Here is a 22,255-nt window from a genome sequence, read left to right on the forward strand (position 1 = left end):
GTGGTTAAGCAGTTGGTTCATGTCACTCCGTCCGTCTGTCTGTCTGTCTGTCTGTCATCTTATCAGTTTATGATCATCAGTTTATGAATGAGGAACAACTTATATAAATTTAATGTTACATTATGAACATTAATCGGACAGAAAAGATGAAAAGAAAACAAGTTTAGGGTTTTTCTGTACCTTGGCTCTGACAATACATGTGTAGAGAGGAGTGAGATAATATTTTTTTCTCTGTCTGCCTGCCTGGCAGTTAAACAAAATTGAAAATCATTCCAAACAGGAAACTTACTGTTTTTAAGGATGCTGTTATAAAGGACACAAACAACAGGCACAAATAACTAATCTAATGTGTTAGATAGGATGAGGTAATCGATTCTGGGTACAAAAGCAGTAAAACTCAGAATTAATTTACTTATACACCTTTACACCTCTTTAAACCTTTATGTAACTTGAATTATACACTTGAACAAGGAAGAACACAGATCACATTCATAATACTTCCACAAACCATGATATATATATATATATATATATATATATATATATATATATATATATATATATATATATATATATATATATATATATATATATATATATATATATATATATATATATAGCATGAGAGGGCGTGACATGTGAGAGGGCGCAGTATTAGGGTGAAGAGGAGGCCACCGATATGGCTATGTTTGATGCTGATTGACGCTGTGTTTTATGGTGATCAATAAAGCCTCAATCTCCTAAACTGTGACTCAACATCATCTCATTACAGTGTGTAAAGGTAATGTATAAGACTGCTTCAGTGGTGCTGAACTTCCAGATTTTCTTTTTTCTTTAATTGGTTCACGAGTCAGTAAGAAACCACTATATTCGTTATAGGTGTGTGTCTGTCTGTCTGTCTGTCCCAAGCATAGCTCCGTGGGTTTTGATCCGATCTTGATAAAATTAGGGTGCGAGGTTTGTATCATGATCTAGTTGTGTTTTCCAGAGAATGGGCATGGTGCGCCTATTATGGGCGGAGCCACGGCCAAAAACATGTGCTTTTCGGGGGTAGCCGGTTTCAAGTTACATCTTCTCCGAGGGGGTTTGTCGAATCTGGCAGGGGTTTCGGTATTTGGTTAGCCCAATGGCACCTGCATAACCCCACGGAGCTCGATTTTTCATTTTCATCCCAAGGTCAAGGTCACAAGGTCACGAACTTAGAAAATGTCAAAAAAATCAATAAATTGGGCATCGAGTTCCTAGGGTTTTCAACTGTTTCGAATGAAAGTTGGTATGCAAGTAGTGCTCTTTGAGTACTACAACTTTCATCGTTTACGTTTTTCTCGATTCCTGCCAGTTTGCCCGTGGCGTCCCCTCGAAGCTCAAAAAATAAAAAAGGTGAACCGTGTACATTGCTCGTGAACCATCGCCGTCTCCAGACTTGTCTATCTTTAATATCATTATTTTCTTAAAATTGAAGTATATACTGAACACTTCATGGGGTATTGTGTTCTATGACCTCTGTAGTTCTAGAATGTTATCACTAATATGTATGAAATTTTCACATGTGATTGATACTACTAACCAAGGTCAAAGTGAGAGAAAAGTTACGCTCAAAAATTGGTGAATTACTTGAGATCTGATTATAATTTTTCACTTCACCACCAGATGCGGATAAAAATGCACAATTAAGCAGCATATACAAATTAGTCTCCAAATAATTTGTTAGGAGGTTGCCATGTCTTGGTTTAGCTGTGAAACTCATATGATGTCCTCATATCTCATACGTTTGACCAATCATCAGTCAGAGAGGGCTGCCTGCACAGAAAATACAGTACAGTACTCAGAAATTCATTGGAATTCTATTTTTTTCCCCTAATACAAGATAAGGGCTCATGCAAGAGCAAGAAGAGAGAGGGTAAAAAGCCGACATAGAAACAGTGGGGCAGTGGTGTCACAGTTGGATACAACAAGCGAGGAAATTAGCAAATAGGAAAAGATGAGAGAGGGGAGAGAAGAAAATACAGCCATCTTCAAGGAAAAGGGTTTGGTTAGGTTAGGTCGGGTAAATGTAGATAGCAAAGATTTCTGGTATGGAAGGGGAATGATATGAGATAATGGTGGTTTACCCACCACCTGCTTGAAGCCCTTGATGTCCTGGCTCGAACCTCTGGATTTCTACTTGATGGTGTATCTTAGTGTAATTATTTGAGGTTTTTTATTTCTTTTTCCATAGATGTGGCATTCTCATTTTTTGAAATATGACTTTTGTTTCATGTTAAAGATCACCATAAATCAAAATTCTGATGGATTTCATAACCTTTTCAGTACGAGTTGGGCATGCACGCAGACTGCAAGCGGAGGCTGGGGTGCATCCTATGTGTCGACATAATAAATATTTAAGCTTTATAGAACTGATGACGTACTGGATGGTGCTTGCATTCTGCAAGCAGCTAATTACCTCGAGTAAATAAAGAATGAATGGTGAGAATTAACTCTTTATTCACACAGTTTACAGCCATCGTCATCTTTTTAGCTCGCCTGTTCGAAGAACAGAGAGCTATAGCGATACCCCCGGCGTGAGCATGAACGTGAGAGTGAAAATGTTAAAAATTTTGGTACAAGTTATTTTTTCCTTTCTAATGTTTTTATCCACCACACTATTTTTATACGCCCGACATATATATATATATATATATATATATATATATATATATATATATATATATATATATATATATATATATATATATATATATATATATATATATATATATGTATGTATGTATGTATGTATGTATGTATGTATGTATGTATGTATGTATGTATGTATGTATGCATGTATGTATGCATATATATATATATACATATATATATATATATATATATATATATATATATATATATATATATATATATATATATATATATATATATATATATATATATATATATATATATATATATATCCTGGTGTTGGCGCAGTGGTTAGGGCAGCGGCTTGGGATCCAAAAGGTCCTGAGTTCAAGCCCCGTTGGGCCACTGAATTAATACACCAGGGGGTTGACTCAGCCTGTCATCCTTCCGAGGTCGGCGAAGTGAGTACCAGTGTACTGGGCCGGTGTATACCCTGGTTAAAATAGGTGTACCATATCCCTGTGTCGTAAGAGGCGACCAGGGTTGCGTCAGGAAGGGCATCCGGCGTAAAACATGTGCCAAATCACTATGCGGATCATACGGTTGATCCGCTGTGGCGACCCCTAACGGGAGCAGCCGAAAGAAGAAGAAGAAGAAGAAGAAGAAGAAGAAGAAGAGATATATATATATATATATATATATATATATATATATATATATATATATATATATATATATATATATATATATATATATATATCGGGGCGTATTATGTGTCGTCCGTCCGTTCCTGTCCGCACTCTAACACCCAAAGTTTTAAACTTTCACGTTTCATATTTGGTACATAGGTGCAGACTGTGGAGATGGTGTGTCGTGATTTACGTTGGTCATATAAAGTGGTTGCCATAGCAACCAGGATGCTGTTTTCCATCCGTTTCTGTCTGCACTCTAACTCCCAAAGTTTTAAACTTTCACGTTTCATATTTGGTACATAGGTACAGACTGTGGAGACGGTGTGTCGTGATATACGTTCGTCATCTAAAGTGGTTGCCATAGCAACCAGGATGCTGTTTTCCATCCATTCCTGTCCGCACTCTAACTCCCAAAGTTTTCCACTTTCACGTTTCATATTTGGTACATAGGTACAGTCTGTGGAGACAGTGTGTCGCGACATACGTTCGTCATCTAAAGTGGTTGCCATGGCAACCAGGATGCTGTTTTCCATCCGTTCCTGTTCGCACTCTAACTCCCAAAGTTTTCCACTTTCACGTTTCATATTTGGTACATAGGTACAGACTGTGGAGACGGTCTGTCGCGACATATGTTCGTCATCTAAAGTGGTTGCCATGGCAACCAGGATGCTGTTTTCCATCCGTTCCTGTCCGCACTCTAACTCCCAAAGTTTTCCACTTTCACGTTTCATATTTGGTACATAGGTACAGACTGTGGAGACAGTGTGTCGGTCGCGACATACGTTCGTCATCTAAAGTGGTTGCCATGGCAACCAGGATGCTGTTTTCCACGTAGTTGCACAATTCTATCTATACCTTCTTGTCTGGGCATATATTGTGCTCACCTGCGCTCTTGTTACTGATTACAATATACAAATACATATATTGCTTTAAAATTATTTGGATCACACTTCACTGCAATGCTTTATAAAAAATATTAATTATTAGACGAGTCTTTTAAAAACGATAAATGTATAAACAGGCGAGTATTGGGTGGCTTTGACACCAACTCTGGTTAAAGTAAATATGTCAAAAGTTATAAAATAATCCTGTTCTTTCCATTCTAATGGGTTGCCAGGCAACAGCAAGAGGCGGACTTTATGATTCTAAGTCAAAGACAAACGTTAAGTGGTGGATCTGGAACCTATTAACCAAAGTGGAAAACAAACAGTAATTGTCATATTCATATAGCTGCTCCGTGTTGCACATCATTAGCAAAGCCAATTTGAGTTATCATCATCTCAAGCTTGCATTTCCCCTTTTCTAATGCGTTGATCAAATTTAGACTAGTATCAAACTAGCAATTTACGTCATCGGCTGCAAGAGCGAAAGTGATTCTGATCAGGGTTCAATTGACCCAATGATAAATACAGTACAGTACAGTACAGTGCAGTAGAACATTTATTTTTGCTCCACTTTCAATAGATGATGGAGAAGGCAAGCCTTCATAGGTAGACAAAATGCGAGTGCAGAGCATTTGTTTCCCAAAAAAACACCCTGAAATTCTGGAGCGATACAAGATAAGCTTTGCCATTTCAAACCCTACCCGGGTTCTTCCACTGCTGCAGACATTTACAAATAGCATGAGAATCACAATGCCATAAGACCACATCAGCCACCGGACCAGTTTCATCACTTAGTGGCGAGTCATCAGCGACAGTGTAGAAAGAGATGTGCACCACCGGAGCTCCCAAACATGAAGCACGTGCAATGCTGATAGCTGTCAACATGCAAATATCAAAGGCCCAATCATATTACTCACCTGGAAATCATACCTCTCACCTGTAACCCATACTTCACATGCGTCTCACCCATTTATAATTGGAGGGAAAAACCACTGAGCTCTTACCTAATCAAATATCCTAAGCTGTGGCAAGGACTTTATAATTAAGGTCTTGCTGCAGCTGTGACTTTAATGATCAAGCTCTCATATGATCAATTATTCCCAGCTCTGGCTAAGATGAGCTCTAACCAATCAGCTCTCACCTAATTAATTATCTACAACTGTGGCTAGGACAGTCAGGATAGGCAGCAAAGAACATCTGTCCAATCTCAAGAATGAACTTTCAAACTTGTCTCCCTCCTCTAAAACTTGGTGGTGCCTTGTCAAGTCTGTCCCTGGTGTATGAATCCATAATCACAGTGAACATAAAATCATTCCTTTTCTCCAACGACCTCATCTCAGATCATCAATTTGGATTCAGAGCAGGTGACTCCACCTTGGACATGCTGCTTCTACTCTCCCAACAATGGATGGAGGCCCTCAATATCAGAAATGAGATCAGGGCCGTCTCTCTGGACATATCTCGAGTTTTTGATACAGTCTGGCATCCCGACTTGCTCTCCAAACTGACGGTCAATGGAATACAAGGCCAACTCCACTCTTGAATTCCTGACTTCCTCCATTCTCGAAGCCAATGTGTAGCACTCAATTGAATCCTTTCCTCTCCTCTCCCTGTCAAGGCTGGACCCAAGGCAGTAATATAGGTCCCATCCTATTCCTAATGTTCATCAACGATTAATTTGACTCTTGTCAAATAAATATCAAAGTATCTCACTTTCTCACTGCAGGCAGGTCGATGGTCTTTCTGTCTTCTACCATGTCCTCTCTGGCCTTACCCCCCTCCATGTTTTCAAAACAGCTGTTCACCACCATCTCTTATCTTCTCCCATCCAAAACCACGATCTTTTCTACCCCCGTTAATCCACCCCAAACCGACCTCCTTCAAATTCCCTGTTTTCCATCCTTAAAGTCCCTGTAGTACCATATTGTTTACCCTGTGTACCACGCCCCATCCCTCTCCCTTCCACATATCTCTTATTGTCGCTGTTCCCCACTATTTTGTGCTTCCCTTTCCCACCCCTCTCGTCTCCTGCCTTGTTATATTTTTCTGTGTGTTTGCTCTTACACGAGCCTCAACATGGTTTTTTTTTTTTAAGGAACCCAGAACCACTGCTCACCTCCACTCATTTGGTTCCTCTTTTCTCCCACCTGTGGAATCAACTTCCACACTCTCTTCAATCTCATTCTACCCTCCAGGTCTTCAAGACAGCCATTCACCACCGTCTCCAATTATCCCCCATCCAAAACCATTATCTTTTCTACACCCGTTAACCCCATCCCAATTCCTCCTCCTTCCCAATTTCCAGTTATCCTTCCTTTGCGTTTCCTTCTGTATCTATCTTGCCCACCCGATGCATCCTGTCGTGCCCCCATTTCTTCCCATACCCATTGTTTGTCCAAGTCTCCCTCTACCCTGGCCTTCAACTCTGCTGTTCATGTCCCCCCCCCCTCTCTCCTCTCACTTTGAATCCTGTTTTACGTATTGATCCGTTTAGTGTACTAGCTCTGCCATGAGCTTCGATTATATCCAAAAAAATAAAATAAAATTGAAAACTCAATGCCTGGGACCCGAATATTTTCTTGGTACAAAAAAATAAATTTGTCAAAACGTGTGTACAACGTCTAGCACTCTGTAAACAGCATTACACGTGCTGAACGTGGTGATTAGACGCTATGAAGAAATACAACAATTTAAATTCTTCCCAGTGTGACAGTTCTTGAGTCATAAAATGATCTGATCAATTAAAATTCATCACCCCGTAAAGAGTAGTTACATGGCCAGAAAGTAAATATTTAACCATAACCGGTAAATACCTTTCATACTGTTCATTGATAAAATTCCTCTTTGAAATACCTGCTACGTGTCCAAGCTTAAGGCTGACAACGCTCAGCATGCCAGCACTAACCTGAACAGCTGCCTGAGCGTGGTGACCTCCTGTTCAAGGTGCTCACGTAGGTCTGCAGGCCGTAGGGTCACTTGGCATACTGGGCAGGTCGCTGGGCCGAGTCCATCATACAGGACCGTCTTCTTTCGGCCTGTTGGGAGGGACACTGAGAGTAAGCCTGGCTCATTCCTTGAGATGCAATTCACAAACCACAGAAGTAAAGAGATTGTGGTTAACTCTTCGTCGACAAAGTGTAAGGATGTTTTGAATGGCACTCATAAAATAAATAAAAAATGCATTTCCATTAAACAGACTACTCAAAAGGTAAAGGTACAGTGCAGTATAAAATAGGACCTTGGGTCCTGAAGCTCACCTGGATGAGGAGCAATAGTCAATGTCATGATAAAATATTGAAATTTTGTTCATGCACAGAATCTGGTCACATGATTGGTTGAATGGAAGCCCTCTCGACGCTGATTACAGCGATACATATTTACAGGTCATGTTTTTGGTTGAGGGCATGGCTGTGCTGCTGATGCAATGCCCCCCCCCTCCTGTAGGCTCAACTCATTAATGAGCACAGATTTTTATGCGGTCAATACAGCTTTGTTCAGCATCAAATTTGAAGCTTGTGGCTAAGTTTCATCAAAATCGTGTGTTTGGTTCAAGAAATAATGATTGAAGTGTTCAGAGACTCACTGACTGACCAACAGACACTGCTTGATCTCATAAGCTCACCAGACTCAAGCCCAGATGAGCTAATAATTAATATTTTACATTTAGCGATGGCACAACATAATTGTTGCTTATAATCACACAGCTTGTTTCCATGCAAAACTGGAGAGTTCATGGAACACCTTACCTAATGCAGTCTTGAGAAAAAGAACACAGGGTCTTTTAAACTGTTGTGTTGCATTTCCAAGCACAATCTAAATTTCCGACGAGCTGCCATTTTGTCTGAATGTCGATATACCCCAACGCTGAGAGCGCGTTGTAAGGAAATCCCACAAAAAATTTCATTGACAAATGGGCAAAACTCACAAATGTAAGGAAAATTGAAAACCCACTCCTTGGGAGTACCTCCTGTGCTGCTGTCCGCTGCAGGGCAGCTCACCGGATGACCAGATTGGGGCAAAGCCTTCGGGACCCCCATTACTTGATGATAGGAGAAAAAAAACATGGGGTAAACCTCCGGGGTCAGATTGTGGTAGTGTGTGTCGTCAGGGTAGTGCTGAGGAATCGTCCATCAAACGGGGGGTCTCCTTGGGTTAATCTAAGGTTGTTCCTTCGGGTGGGTGACTGGAATGTCCTATCCCTAAGAGAGGATGATCTCTCTTATCCCTGTTATCATCTGAGCTCAAGCGTTTGAACATAGGTATTGCAGCACTCTCTGAGGTTTGGAGACCGGATCGTGGTGGGTGATTACACAGACTATTGATCTGGTCACTCTGATGGTCACCGTGCCCAAGGAGTTGCTGCAGCTGTGTCTAATTAGCTGATTCTAATGATAATTGAGGTAACACCGGTCAACGAGGGTATTATGAGACTCAGGATACGTCACTCCTTGGGTGTCATTTTCCTGATCCCTGTTTATGCTCCGACTGAGGCGAGTAATCCCACGTGAAGGATGCATTCCATGCCACGCTCGAGTCTGTGGTTGATCAGTGCCTCAAGCCAGATACACTTCTCGTCTTGGGGGATTTCAATGCATCGACTGGAACTGATCGGGATGGTGATGAGACGTGTGTTGGTCCCCATGGGTGTGGAACTGTGAACCTGAACAGCACTAAGTTCCTTGACTTTGCAAGAAGTCATGGACTTAGGGTGGCCGGTTCATGGTTTCAGTGCCCACAAGCTCATCGCTGGACTTGGTATTTCAACGCTGGCGGTGTGGCAAAGGAGATTGACCATGTGCTCGTTGATGGTCGTTGGATATTTTGCTTTTTACCCATGATATTACCCTTTTCTTGGTTGGTACCAGTTATATTCAAATACACATATTAAAAATATCGATACAAACATAGGTATATGTACGCAGTATTCTTACTTTTGGAAGCTCTTCCAGAAGCGATCGAATGAATGTCGGTATTTTTATGAATGGTACACACCATAGTTGGAGGCAAACTCAAACCGGCAACATCAACCGCATGTTCACCAGCATCCATTCGATGAATAACATCTAATTTCACTTCTAAAGTAACACTTTTACGCTGCCTCTTAGCCATTCCACAGTAAAGTACATTTCTTTATGCACGGTGCAAAGTAGTTTGTGTACAGGGTATGTGGAGGTGAAGGCTGAGGCGACAAATACGAAAAAGGATGGATGCCGTCAGCGACGTAATTGTGGGTTGAGCAGATGCACATGAGGTCGTGGTATTAATAAAGTAACTACGTAAAATGGGGACGCGTAAGTCAGGGTATCACTACTGCTAAACTGGAGATTTTTGGAAGTGGTAAAAAGGCAATTTGCATTCTACAGTGTTCAAGTACATCATTCAATTTAAATAAAATCAAGGTTTTAAAGGCTGTGGAATGAAAAACAGAAACAAAAAAAACATTTTTCCCCCGGAAGTTTACCGCTGTTGATGCACCCTCTTTTCCACCACCTTATTTAACACATTAAATTCGTTATTTATGCCTGTTGTTTGGCCCCTTAATGCCATCCCCCAAAAACAGTAAGTTTATTGTTTGAAATAATTTTCAATTTTGTTTGACTGCCACACAGGCAGACAGATTGAACAACTTCCTAACTCTCCACATGTGCACCCGGGACGAGATTCCATACAATTTGCCAAATTCATAGCCAAAGTACTGCTAAGCTGCAGGTTCGTGTTCCGATTCGTGTTGCGATTCGTGTTCTACAGTGTTCAAAATACATTACGGAACAAAATTCAACTGAAATCAAGTAGTTCCTCAATCACAGACTGACGTCTGTAGACAGACAGATAGGATGAACCAATTGCACACCCCCACTTTTCACTTTGCACATGGGGTAATGAGGGTGACATGATCAATCATGAGAACCAATACACAATTTTTTTTTCAGGCATATGGCAACACACTGAAAACAGTGTTTGTACTCCTTCTTCGCTTTGACATCGAGTGAAGTGTTTGTCAAAATCTGGTTGGCTTTGAGGAAATAAAACACAGCAGCATGCTGGCGTATAATTATAATTAATGACATCCAGAAGCTTGTTGTACGGTAGTTGGGTTAATGGAAAAATAAAACAGGTAAAATATACCTTAGGATTTTGACCGCAATGGTTCTTGAATTAAACACTTTAAAATAATGGTGTTGTTAAATTGACAGCAAATAATTAACACGGAAATGTGGACAAGTGAAATGGGGAATGTGCATGAGGTATACCTTGTGAGCAATTCCCCCTTAACCGTCAAGCTCATCATGCACTTTGCAACTTTAACCCAATTTGTTGTACGAAACACATATTCAGCGTCATGGCAGAGAAATCTGGCGAGTGTATGCCAAATGACAACATGCCATGTACTACACAGTACTTGTGTGAAGGAAGAAATTGAACAAGCTGTTTTCTACCGCAGCATGCCTGTGCCTTTGGTGGGTAGGTTAAGATGCCACAAATGCCTGGAACCACTGTAAGGTCTTACCCGAGTTTAAATTATGGACTTCATTGATTACCACAAATGAAAATCCATTTTCATTTTCAAATCTACAAACTGCGATCACGCCACAAAACCAAAACAAGACGCGATTAACCGATGAGACGACCTTCCCCATTCACCAAATCAGCTAGTGTTCTGGCCACCTGAGATCATCCCAAGCATTTTGAGAAGAAGTGAAAACTTGTTTGGGCCGCATGGCTTTTTTGGCTTGTGTCATCACCGGTTCATAGACAACGCCAAACTGAGAGAGCTGGGATGAAGATGAAGATGTATAATCAAAAAAGAATAAGAAATTGCTCTCATTGAAAAATCGAGATTTCAAAAGGATTTAACACGCGCGCGCGCGCACACACACACACACACACACACACACACACACACACACACACACACACACACACACACACACACACACACACACACACACACACACACACACACACACACACACACACGAAAAACCTTGTTGAATTCAATTACTCGAATGTTCTCACTTGTATAAGTACTTCATTACTGGAGGGGACACGGGGATAACCTCAATTAGAATGTAAAATACCACACAAATATATTATTACATATATTATAAATGATGAATTATAAATAATATGCACATGCTCGGTGATCAAGTGCTTTCCAGAAAGAGAGAATGGTTTTTTATTGTTAAAATATTCCAAGCTGTGCAGGGCCCGCCGAGTCGAGCGAACGGTGCACACAAGGAAATACGTCAATTCCCATGGTCAGTTAATCACCTGCGAATCAATACCCACCACACTTGACAGGCTTTTAGCGGCTTTTTATCACTGGCACTTAGGAAACAAAAGATTAATAAACGGCGATCTTTTTTTATCTGATCCGCCATGGCAGGGAATATAAGGAGTCTCTTGTTGACAAACTGCCCCTCATGACATGTGTCGTTGCTTGGGGATCAGGAAAAGGGCACCGAGGCATGTTTTCTGTCTGAAGTCGAGCGGACGTGTAGCTCAAAGTGGAGCAATTCCACAGCAACCGAACCACATCTCAACCCTTACTTCCGACATTTCAACCAACACATTGTTAGATCTCCTTACATCATATATATATATATATATATGTGCACCATATAAATGCAAGTTGTGTGATTGTGTCTGAACAGGGTAAATGTCACAACCATAGCACGTACAGTGCTGAATGATACATCATTTAAGGGCTTTTTGGTCCAGACAATGCAAGTGGAGATGTACAAATCTTGATATTCATGCAATTTTGAGTTATGCGTATTTTTGTGCCTCCGTTGTGCACAGGGGCGGTGTATAGGCTCAGATTCGCTGGTTCATACACCTACCGAAGTAAAAAAATAATATAACCACAAATTATTCAGTTAATTCTGTCCAACATAAAATTACCTTTTCATCCATTAACGTCACCGATAAATTTTAGCAATCTTAACAGTTAGTGACTATTATACTATCAAATGGCATTCCGAGCAAACTTCCTAAATATTTCACACGACTGGGAACAAATTCTCTTACAACAGCCCGGTGGAACCGGGTTATCTGCTACAAAGAAAAAAGAAAGAATATATGTATGTGTACACACACACACACACACACACACACACACACACACACACACACACACACACACACACACACACACACACACACACCGGATTATTAGTAAAACATCAAGAATATTGATGCTTACAGCTGAAGTAAAAAAATTAATTAATAAACAGGGAGTGCAACGCAGCATTGATGGGCCAAATGTTCCAAATTTCATATATATATATATATATATATATATATATATATATATATATATATATATATATATATATATATATCATCATTATGTACAAACCACTTGCTGCTACTGCTAGAAGAGGGGCTCACACCTGAAACCTTCACCTGCTTTCTCACAGCGGTTGGCACACGATGCTGAACATTGCGCTGAGAAAGTGAAATGTCCCGGTTTAGTTTTATTTTGATTTTTTTTTTTAATTTACTGCTAGCTTTCCACTGCACTAAGGTTGATCACTACATAATGGGAAAGAAATATTAATTTATTCTGAACATGTGGAATGCCAATTCGTTTCTTATGCAGACAGTGTGCTCAGAAGGCAGTGAGACAATAAGTGAGAATCAGCAAAGAATATCTTCTTGATAAAGCTGGCCAGTCCAGGTTGGATGTTAATCAGCTGGGTGGATGCTGTTGTGATTGTTTCAACGTCTGTTTCGTTTGTTTGAATGTTTGTTTGGGAAAATCAAGCAAACACCTGGCCCTCAGGTGGAATAATTGACAATGATAAACAGGTTGATTGTGTTGTACAAATATACAAAGTTCTTTACAAATACATATTGAAAGAGGAAACTGTTTGACGTTTGATATTTTCGATTGTTCTATTTAAAAGTAAATGTGATGCATCAAGACTGGCCAATCATTTCAGATTGGTTTTTGAGGCTGCTTTTTAAACATTGCATTCACTTCAACAGATGGAATGTGGAACAAGCAATGGGGACATTCGAGGAAATGATGCACATGTATCGCTGATGGTAACAGCTAACTTGTACAAAGAGCAACTTATCAGAGCAAAGCAATATTATTATTAAAAAGCTTTGTCAAGTTATATTGTTGATGACTGTCATTTGCTGTTGACTGTCTTCAAGCAGCCACAGGTCAACTGTGTGTTATAGAAATGTCTAAATCATATTTCTTCCTTACAATACATTTCACATCTAGTTATTCAGGCCTGCTCTGCTGGTGTCAAAGTTGCCAGAATAACGATTTCCACAAACACTGAATTGGTACCAAGGATCAACACCCGACAAAAGTGGATGTACCCGATTCACCAATCGTACAATACCAGATGCAAATGCAACACTGGCAGCAGCATCAAAATCGCAGCAGTTCCGTGATTACATCAAAACCATGAGATTGTTGCCGTACAAAGCAGTACATATCGTTTAAACATCCGACGCCTTTTGTCATACATGTTACCTCTTCCATCAAAGGTTATATTTTCACCCCTGTCTGTCTGATTGTCTGTGAGCAGGATATCTCAAAACGTTATGGATGGATTTGAACGAAACTTGGTAGACAGGTTGGGTTTGTGACAAGAACAAATTGATTAGATTTTGCTGAAGATCCGAATCCGGTTTCTAAAACAAGGATTTTAAATATACTTTTAAGTGATTATTCACTGTTGAGATATGGGGCCATAAAAAAAAAAATATATATATATATATATATATATATATATATATATATATATATATATATATATATATATATATATATATATATATATATATATATATACCATGATATTTCAAAAAGTTGTGGACGGCTTATGGCAAAACTATGTGGATGAGTTAGGTTAGTGACAAGAACAAGTCGTTTAGATTTTTGGTTCGGGTCTGGATGCAGACCCGGTCTATCAGTGCGATGCAAAACGTAAACTGTTCAGCTTGGCGGATGTATGCACTCTATTGAGTGCCACACTAGTTTGAACTGCAAAAGTGCCTTTCCGCAGAGGTAGTCGACACTTTGATTGCATGGATAAAAAAATATGCAACTTAACAGATGTACTTTATGTACGTACAGTATGTATGTTTGCTCAACATTGCTGTGGTACACATCAGAGTGAATTCTTGCTACAGCCGAGAACATTTATCTTCCTGGTGGTTTACTAAAGCTTAAATATCCTGATCTTGATGATCGGGTGATCCAACGTGTGTGTGTGTGTGTGTGTGTGTGTGTGTGTGTGTGTGTGTGTGTGTGCGTGTGTGTGTGTGTGTGTGTGTGTGTGTGTGTGTGTGTGTGTGTGTGTGTGTGTGTGTGTGTGTGTATATATATATATATATATATATATATATATATATATATATATATATATATATGTATGCACACATACTAGCAGGGTATGCTTACACATTGTCAGCAATAATGAACTGTGCATCCCCATTGTCTCAGGTCACTCACTTAATTTGATTTTTTATTTATTTATTTTCATGTTTTTTTTCCTTTATTTATATTTTCATTTTGAGATGCTTTCTGATGGTTCTGTGATATTTTTTTTCTGGGGTATCGGCTTCGATGTCCATCAGCACACAAAATTACCATGCTTCCCCATAATCTCTGGTCGCTCACCTGCATTTTTTCACATTTATTTATTTTCATTTACTTATATTTTCATTTATGGATATTTTCTGATGGTTCTGTGATTTCTTCCTCGTGTAGCTGCTTCCATGTCCATTGGCATGCAAAATTTCAGCTTTCTACGTGACACATAAGTTACCGATCTTTAATATCGGTCAATGAGTCGTCACTGAGTCAGTGGTTCGAATGATCTTCATATATTACATATATCTTATGCATTAAAATGTGATGAATCTGTGTGCGGTGAAGCCTTCAAACCCATTGGCTGGAGAACTGGCTTGACTTCACTCACAATTGTGAGGAAGAAAATCATGCGGCCATCGTGTTGGTTTTCTGCGAAGCCAAAGATGTCTTTGAAAGTCTCATATTCACAATTTGAATTATCCGAGCAATACAACCACGATACATTATATATACACGTAAGCAGTAGGCATTTTTTGCTTCAGGTATGTAAGCCAGATTTTTTTTTTCTTTTTCGGGAACGATTGAGGCAGCAGTCTGGCCAACACACCTTCCAAATAAAGGGCTCAGCAATTTGTATCATAAACGAGCAGGGGTACTTAGTGTTTCCGGGCAATGTCGGGTCCCTCTTACCACCCCACCCCTTACCCTGCTTCCTCCCACCCCATCTCTTGAGGGACTAGTTAAATAATGATGCTATAGATATTTATCCTCATTGCCATGTCATGCATCTGGGGTATGTTCAGTTTCCAAGTTTCTTGGAGAGCGCTTGCCAAGTGGCTAAAACACGCAAGCAAGCACTCCATGAGAAACCGTTATTAAGTAATGGCTGGCCTGGGAAGCACCAGCTAGCTGCGTGGTAACAACACACCACTGGGCATCTCAACAGCATACATACAATGGACATCTCGACACACATACAAAACACAAACACAGACAAAAGGCCATGAAAAAAAAAAATTCAACACTTCAAATATTAATCATGCGTATTTTCATTGTCATGAAAACATACCTTATTCAGAGCCACACATCCACCCACAGACACGAACTCAGCTCTATATATTAGATGGGGTGAGAGTGAGACACCTCACATAAAACTGCTATGTTTGCATGATATTTCCGACTCTTGTTAATCTATTCTTCTCCTCCCTCTCATAGTAGTCAGCAAATAAACTTTCCATCCTCTATCATATCATTTTTTCCATGCGTTTTAGTTTGGAGCCTTTTATAACATACGAGCAAATACAACCCATAACTTCGCTAACGGGGGTGTTAAAGGGGGGGAGTGGAGCGGTTGAGAGAAGAGGGAGGGGAGGGAGGGAGAGAGAGAGAGAGAGGAAAGAGGAGAGAGGGAGTGGAGAGAGAGGAGGTGGGGGGGGAGCTAGGAAGGGAGGAAGAACGAGAAAGGGGTGGGAGGTGGGGAAAGCTCTGCCTCACCAAACGTTACTATATTGAGGGAGGGAGGGAGGGGTGCGAGGAGGGGATGGGAGAGGTGTGAGAAAAAGAAAAAGAGAGAGAGAGAGAGAGAGAGAGAGAGAGAGAGAGAGAGAGAGAGAGAGAGAGAGAGAGAGAGAGAGAGAGAGAGAGAGAGAGGTGAGGGGTGGAGGTGGGGTTAGTAAAGAGAATTGTATGTTTTGCTTAATGACTGGACACACACACAAAAACAAACTCATGTCAGAACAGCTGAACACACAATGACACAACAGAGTTTGTGGCACATCTGCAAAAACTTTGATGTCCCAGTTCCAGAAAATTTGTGGGAACATGAACCAAAAGTAATCACTGAAAACATGGAAGTACCTACCACTCAGGAACGACCTAATGATCCCATCGAGCGTGAACATCAAAAGCAAAGCGTTGCGACCAGATATCATACTTAGGTACAAAAAAAAGAGAAGGCAGTGCTGATTGAGTGTTAATACCAGTGATTTTGGACTAAATGATGCAGAAATCAAGAAAATGACCAAACACCAAGACCTCAAGAATGAAGTGAGAAGATCCTGGAAGCTGAAGAATGCCAAAGTTGTACCAGTGATAGTTGGATTAAATATATACAGTATTTTGGGAGCAACTCCCCTGTAGAACTCCTCCGACCCCAATTTTTTTAATGTCGTCAACAAACTTTTGTACATCACACAGGTGGTGAAGATGGTGATCAAGTTTCATCGGAATTGTATGTGTTGCTTTGGAGAAGAAAGCAAATACCTATTTTGGTGGGCAACCCCCCTTAAATCTGCTGAGAGCCCGATTTTGCTAATGTCATGAACAAACTTTGGAATGTCATGGGTGATGAAGGTTGTCGTGAAGTTTCATCAGAATTGTGTGTATCGTTTAAGAAGAAAGCGAGTGCCTCTTTGGGGGGGGGGCAACCCACCAACCCCCCACCACCATAAACTCCCTCTGTAGAACCCTTCAGTCCCCTTTTTTAATGTCACCACAGGTGATGAAGGTTGTGGTCAAATTTCATTGAAATCACATATATGTAGTTTCTGAGAAGAAGTTGCAAGTATTTGTGGATGGATGGACAGACGACGCGCCATCCCATAAGCTCCCCGGAACTACTTTACAGGTGAGCTACAAACCATCCCTGGGAATATTATTACAAACGAACTGCAGATGGAAGCTGTCCGCGGCTCAGTGACGATCCTGAAGAGAGCCCTCGGTACAAAACTTTGAGAACAGAAAACTTCACAACTTGGTCCATGATTCGTGACCCCTTACCGAAATAAAGGTGGATGCTTTCAGGCTGCCCTGGGAGGACTCCATTCCACATTCTAAAACCTGCATATGTAGATTACAATTAACAACACACACACACACACACACACACACACACACACACACACACAGTGAAACTTGGGGCGGGAGCATTCATAAACAACACCTTGTACATGCAGCGACCTTTGCACCCCATCAGTTGGTTCTGAATCTGATTCGTACATGCTACAATCCCCTCAACAGGGGTGAAAGATGTGGGACCAGGGGGAGGGGAGAGAGAGAGAGAGAGAGAGAGAGAGAGAGAGAGAGAGAGAGAGAGAGAGAGAGAGAGAGAGAGAGAGACAGAGAGAGAGAGAGAGGTCGGAAAGAGGGATAGGGGTGGGACAGTGGGGGTGGGGTTTTTGGCAGATGTGACACCCAGTTTATCATCTATCCAAGAGACGACACACACAATGATGAATCACCTGGCCTGTGTAACACCAGGAGGACAGTTTAGAGCTGGGTTGGGATTTGAATCCAGGCTACACAGAGTGAACATGCGTACCTCTCAGCTTTCCTGCCGTGACGTGGCGGCGATTCCTTACTTCAGAACTGAAAATGTTATTTTTTCTCATTGTGATCATATAATTTATTTTGTCTTCCTACCACCAGTGGAGAACCACAGTATTACAATTGAATGTTGAAGAGCGCGCCAAGTGGCTTTACCACGCAATGCATGCAACGTTTGAAGAAACTTTTAAAAGGGAAACGTTTAATTTTTATTTGTATTTTTTAATGCCGAAGTGACGAGTCATATAATGTTGTCAAAAACGGGAAACGTCGTGGAAAATAAAATTTCACATTTTCAGTGGGCCAGCCAACGCCGCATGTTGTATCACAGAACATAACGCGGCCAACGCAAGAGAGTAGCCCTGAACTTTGTTCAAGTTGATCAAAATACAGTGTTGAGTGACAGTTCAAAAATTGTAGGGCACTGGCTTAAGCACTCCAATGAAATGGTTGAAAAGAAACGGCTCCCTTGGCACGCAATTGGCAATCACTGACTGTCATACATTCATCTCCCAGAGATGACCAAAATGTCAAATATGTCTGAATTGGACAAATTATCACTTTTCTAAGAGTTGGAACTGCTTCTAAGTTCGATTCTGGAGCTTAAATGTTGTAATTCTCTGTAATACAAGAGATATTCGTGGTGATCGCATGTGCGGAAATGAACGAAAGAAACAAACACCGACATCTCCAGGTGTTTATAAGCATTGCAAAAGAGATATTCGTGGTGATCGCATGTGCGGAAATGAACGAAAGAAACAAACACCGACATCTCCAGGTGTTTATAAGCATTGCAATGTACACAGCGATTTGTAGCTATAATGAAGAGGCATTCGATAATATGAGTGAGGAAAGTAGGAAAAAAAACAAAAAACTTTATCGTGAAGAAATCGTTGCGGCCTGTTCCAAGTCAAGGCATCGTTGAGCAGGCCTAAAAACATGGAGGCTTCAGACCCTAGCGAGGTTACCCAGGAAACGCCTTAAGAACCCCAAGAGTGAGGTGGCCGAGGATCTCCTGATGAAGGATATAATTAAATAAAGCCGTTAATTAACACAAGCACCCAATTTTCACTCTTGCACTTCCTTGGAGTTTTCTTCGGATGCATGCAAAGTTTCAGGCTGCTAGGTTTTTATGGTTTTGGAGTGATGGAGGAGACACACTGATACGCTGACCGACACACACAACCACACACACGTTGACATTTATTAGTATAGATATCCTTTTTCACATCATTTTTCCATGAGTTTTAGTATGTTATAAAAAAGGCTCCAATTATTAGTGCATTCCTGCTTTTGCAGATATCGCTGCATGATGACATCATGTGTAGGAAAGTCTTTTTTCATACTTCGCATGGAAGCAAACACGGGATATGTTTGCTTGTAACAGTCATTGCAAATTCTGGGAAGCAAACATTGAGTTATAAGCGACACATCACTGTCTTGCAGACAGAAAGAACTGCCTTTGACGTCACACAAAGTTTTTTTTTTTCAATGAAATGTCAATATTTTCTTTCCTCTGCATAACATGAGAATTAACCATCCCTTCATTGAGCAGTGTACATTAGACAGCTGCCACGATCGCTGCAGACAAAACATGCATTATCTTGTTTGAGTTGTCATCAAAATGTTACTTTTTTTCCTCAAAATGGTATTTTCATTTAATGATCGGCTCATCTCCTCAAATCGGTATCATCAAATGCACACGAGGCCTTTAAAACAATCTGCGTCACGTGCAGAGAAAAAGATGGTGGTGATTTCTGGATGGCTGGAGGGCATGGCCTGTAGAATGGGTGGTGCTTATGACGCACAGACAGACAGATCCACAGACACGAACTCAGCTTTATATATTAGATGAAGGTTCTTGTACATAATTAGTCCGAGCTGTCAAGGCTGCATTATGTGAGTGTATCATGTAACGCTATTCCTGGTGGTAGTGGCTCTTATAAGTCATAAAGTAATAAAATATGTGGAATATCTGCATAAAAACCATAGACATTGGAAATTATAATCATCATCCGAGGTGTTTGCTTGTTTGACTTCAATGCACTCTTGCACCGCTGAACTGAATTAGCTTAAAACTGCAACTTGTGCTCAGGGGGTGAAAGGGCAGAAAAAGGGTCGAAAAGGTAGTGAGACGATGGAAATACCATAATTGGGAGTGGATGAAGGTATTGAGGGAAGTCAGTGATTGGGTTCAGTGGAAGGATTTGAAGGTGTAAAGAAGGCATTGGGGAAAGGAGAAGTGGGAGTGCATGAAGGCTTTGAGGGACATGTGAAAAGGGGTCAAACATTTTTTTTTTTAATTTAAAAACATAGAGGGATGAAAAAAAAACAACCAAACAAGATAAGAATGACACCACATTACGATGCCACAATACCATCATGACATATTTTAAACGTTTTACATTTGTTGTGAGATTGTGATGGAGGGAGAAGAATGAACAAGAAGAATAACAATGAAGAATGACACCACATTACGATACCACAACACGACACCACAATCCTTTTCTGGTTTAGCATCACGATATATTTTGACATTTTACTTTTGTTGTGGGATTGTGAGGGAACAACACCAAAATATAATAACAGAGATTCATTTTATCCATACCAAAAAAACACAACATATAAAACATTAAGCATTTTATAAACTTAAACAATTGCGGAAACAAGAAAAAAAAACCAGAGGGATGAATATCTCAACAAAAGGCAATCAAACAAGTTAGGAATGACACCACATAATGATGCCACAATCCTCTTATGGATTATCATCATCACATGTTTTGACATTTTACTTTTGTTGAAAGGTGGTGTAGACTTTCTAAAGGCACTGTGGATATATATATATATATATATATATATATATATATATATATATATATATATATATATATATATATATATACATATATACATATATATACATATATATATATTTCGATATACATATACAATATATATATATATATATATATATATATATATATATATATATATATATATACATATATATGTACATATACATACATATACAATATATATATATATACACACACACATGTATATATATGCAAGGAAATCAGTGTTAGCAAGGTAAGTGCTAAATATATACCAGTCCTTACACAAGGTAAGTGCACTTTCGCAACGTAAGTGCTAAACACTGTTTCCTGAACAACGATAAAGACGTTCACACTTACCTTGCGTAAGTCTTCTTGGGTTGCTTTAAGCAGCTACTTTGGCTGGAGGAGCATGGGAGGGGTCAATCATATATGTAATCCTAACCACCTGGGTGTAGTTGATCAGGTGAGAGCTGATTGGCTGTTCCCTCCATTCACAGGTGAGATATGTGGGTGGGTCTTTCTTTATTTATATATTGACTGCTTTTGACGTTTGCATGTGGTACACGCTTGAGAGCCTCATTGGGATGCATTGCTGTCTACACTATCGCTAATGATTCATCAGGAGTTGACTCTGCCTGTCATCCTTCTGAGGTTGGAAAAATGAGTGCCAGCTTCTTGGTATCTTGCATTGGAGTGGTGACCCGTCCAGGATTGTGGCCAATAGCCAACGAAACTGCTTAGGCAGCACCAACGCTCTGCACAGAGTATTGTCCTGATGGATGCATCTCTTTTCTATATTGGCCAAATTTTGCAAATGAATTTCGACAACAAAAGCCGTTTGTAAGGATAGGATTATGTTGTGCATTAAAATTTGGAAAAAGGGATTTGCATTCTGTAAATACAAAGGATCAAAAGTATTTCAGAATTGCAAAGTTTTAATTATCACTCCATAGAGTAAAGGAACTGTTGCTGATTTACTGCTTGTTGGGGACAGCTTCATGAGCTTTGCCTGAAAGTAATCGGGAATTGGTGTGTGAGTGTGTCTATGTTTGAGTCGACACACCAAACAACTTTAATCCACACCCCTGAATGGCCTACTTTATCATAGCGCCCCCAAGCGGCATACCTCAATTTAATCCCAGGCTGTGTATAAAGGGTTGACGAGACAAATAGCCTGTTGAGGATGTGCATTGTTAAATACTGTTTTGTTAGTTCTTATTATCAATCATTACATTGATAACTAGAAGTGCACTCGACGGAGCGCATACCTCCGCCGCGCAATTCCTGATCCACGAGAACATATCGGGCCCAATACATTTTTGAAATATCATGCAA

The 22,255-nt window shown here is 40.2% G+C and overlaps 1 protein-coding gene across 9 annotated transcripts in view; it reads right to left on the reverse strand.

Moving 5' to 3' along the window:
- Positions 1 to 22,255, reverse strand: part of LOC147024922 (E3 ubiquitin-protein ligase Rnf220-like) — a 278,387-nt gene that overhangs the window by 111,846 nt on the left and 144,286 nt on the right. For all 9 annotated transcript variants that reach the window (XM_085885323.1, XM_085885324.1, XM_085885322.1 and 6 more), the window contains exon 3: positions 7,101 to 7,230. In XM_085885323.1, coding sequence (XP_085741449.1) covers positions 7,101 to 7,230 — 130 coding nt within the window. The remainder of the gene's footprint in view (positions 1 to 7,100; positions 7,231 to 22,255) is intronic.

Source organism: Eptatretus burgeri, chromosome 6 (genome assembly GCF_056783735.1).
Source record: "Eptatretus burgeri isolate ZD-2024b chromosome 6, Ebu_testis_v1, whole genome shotgun sequence".
In the NCBI taxonomy this organism is placed as follows: Eukaryota; Metazoa; Chordata; class Myxini; order Myxiniformes; family Myxinidae; genus Eptatretus; species Eptatretus burgeri.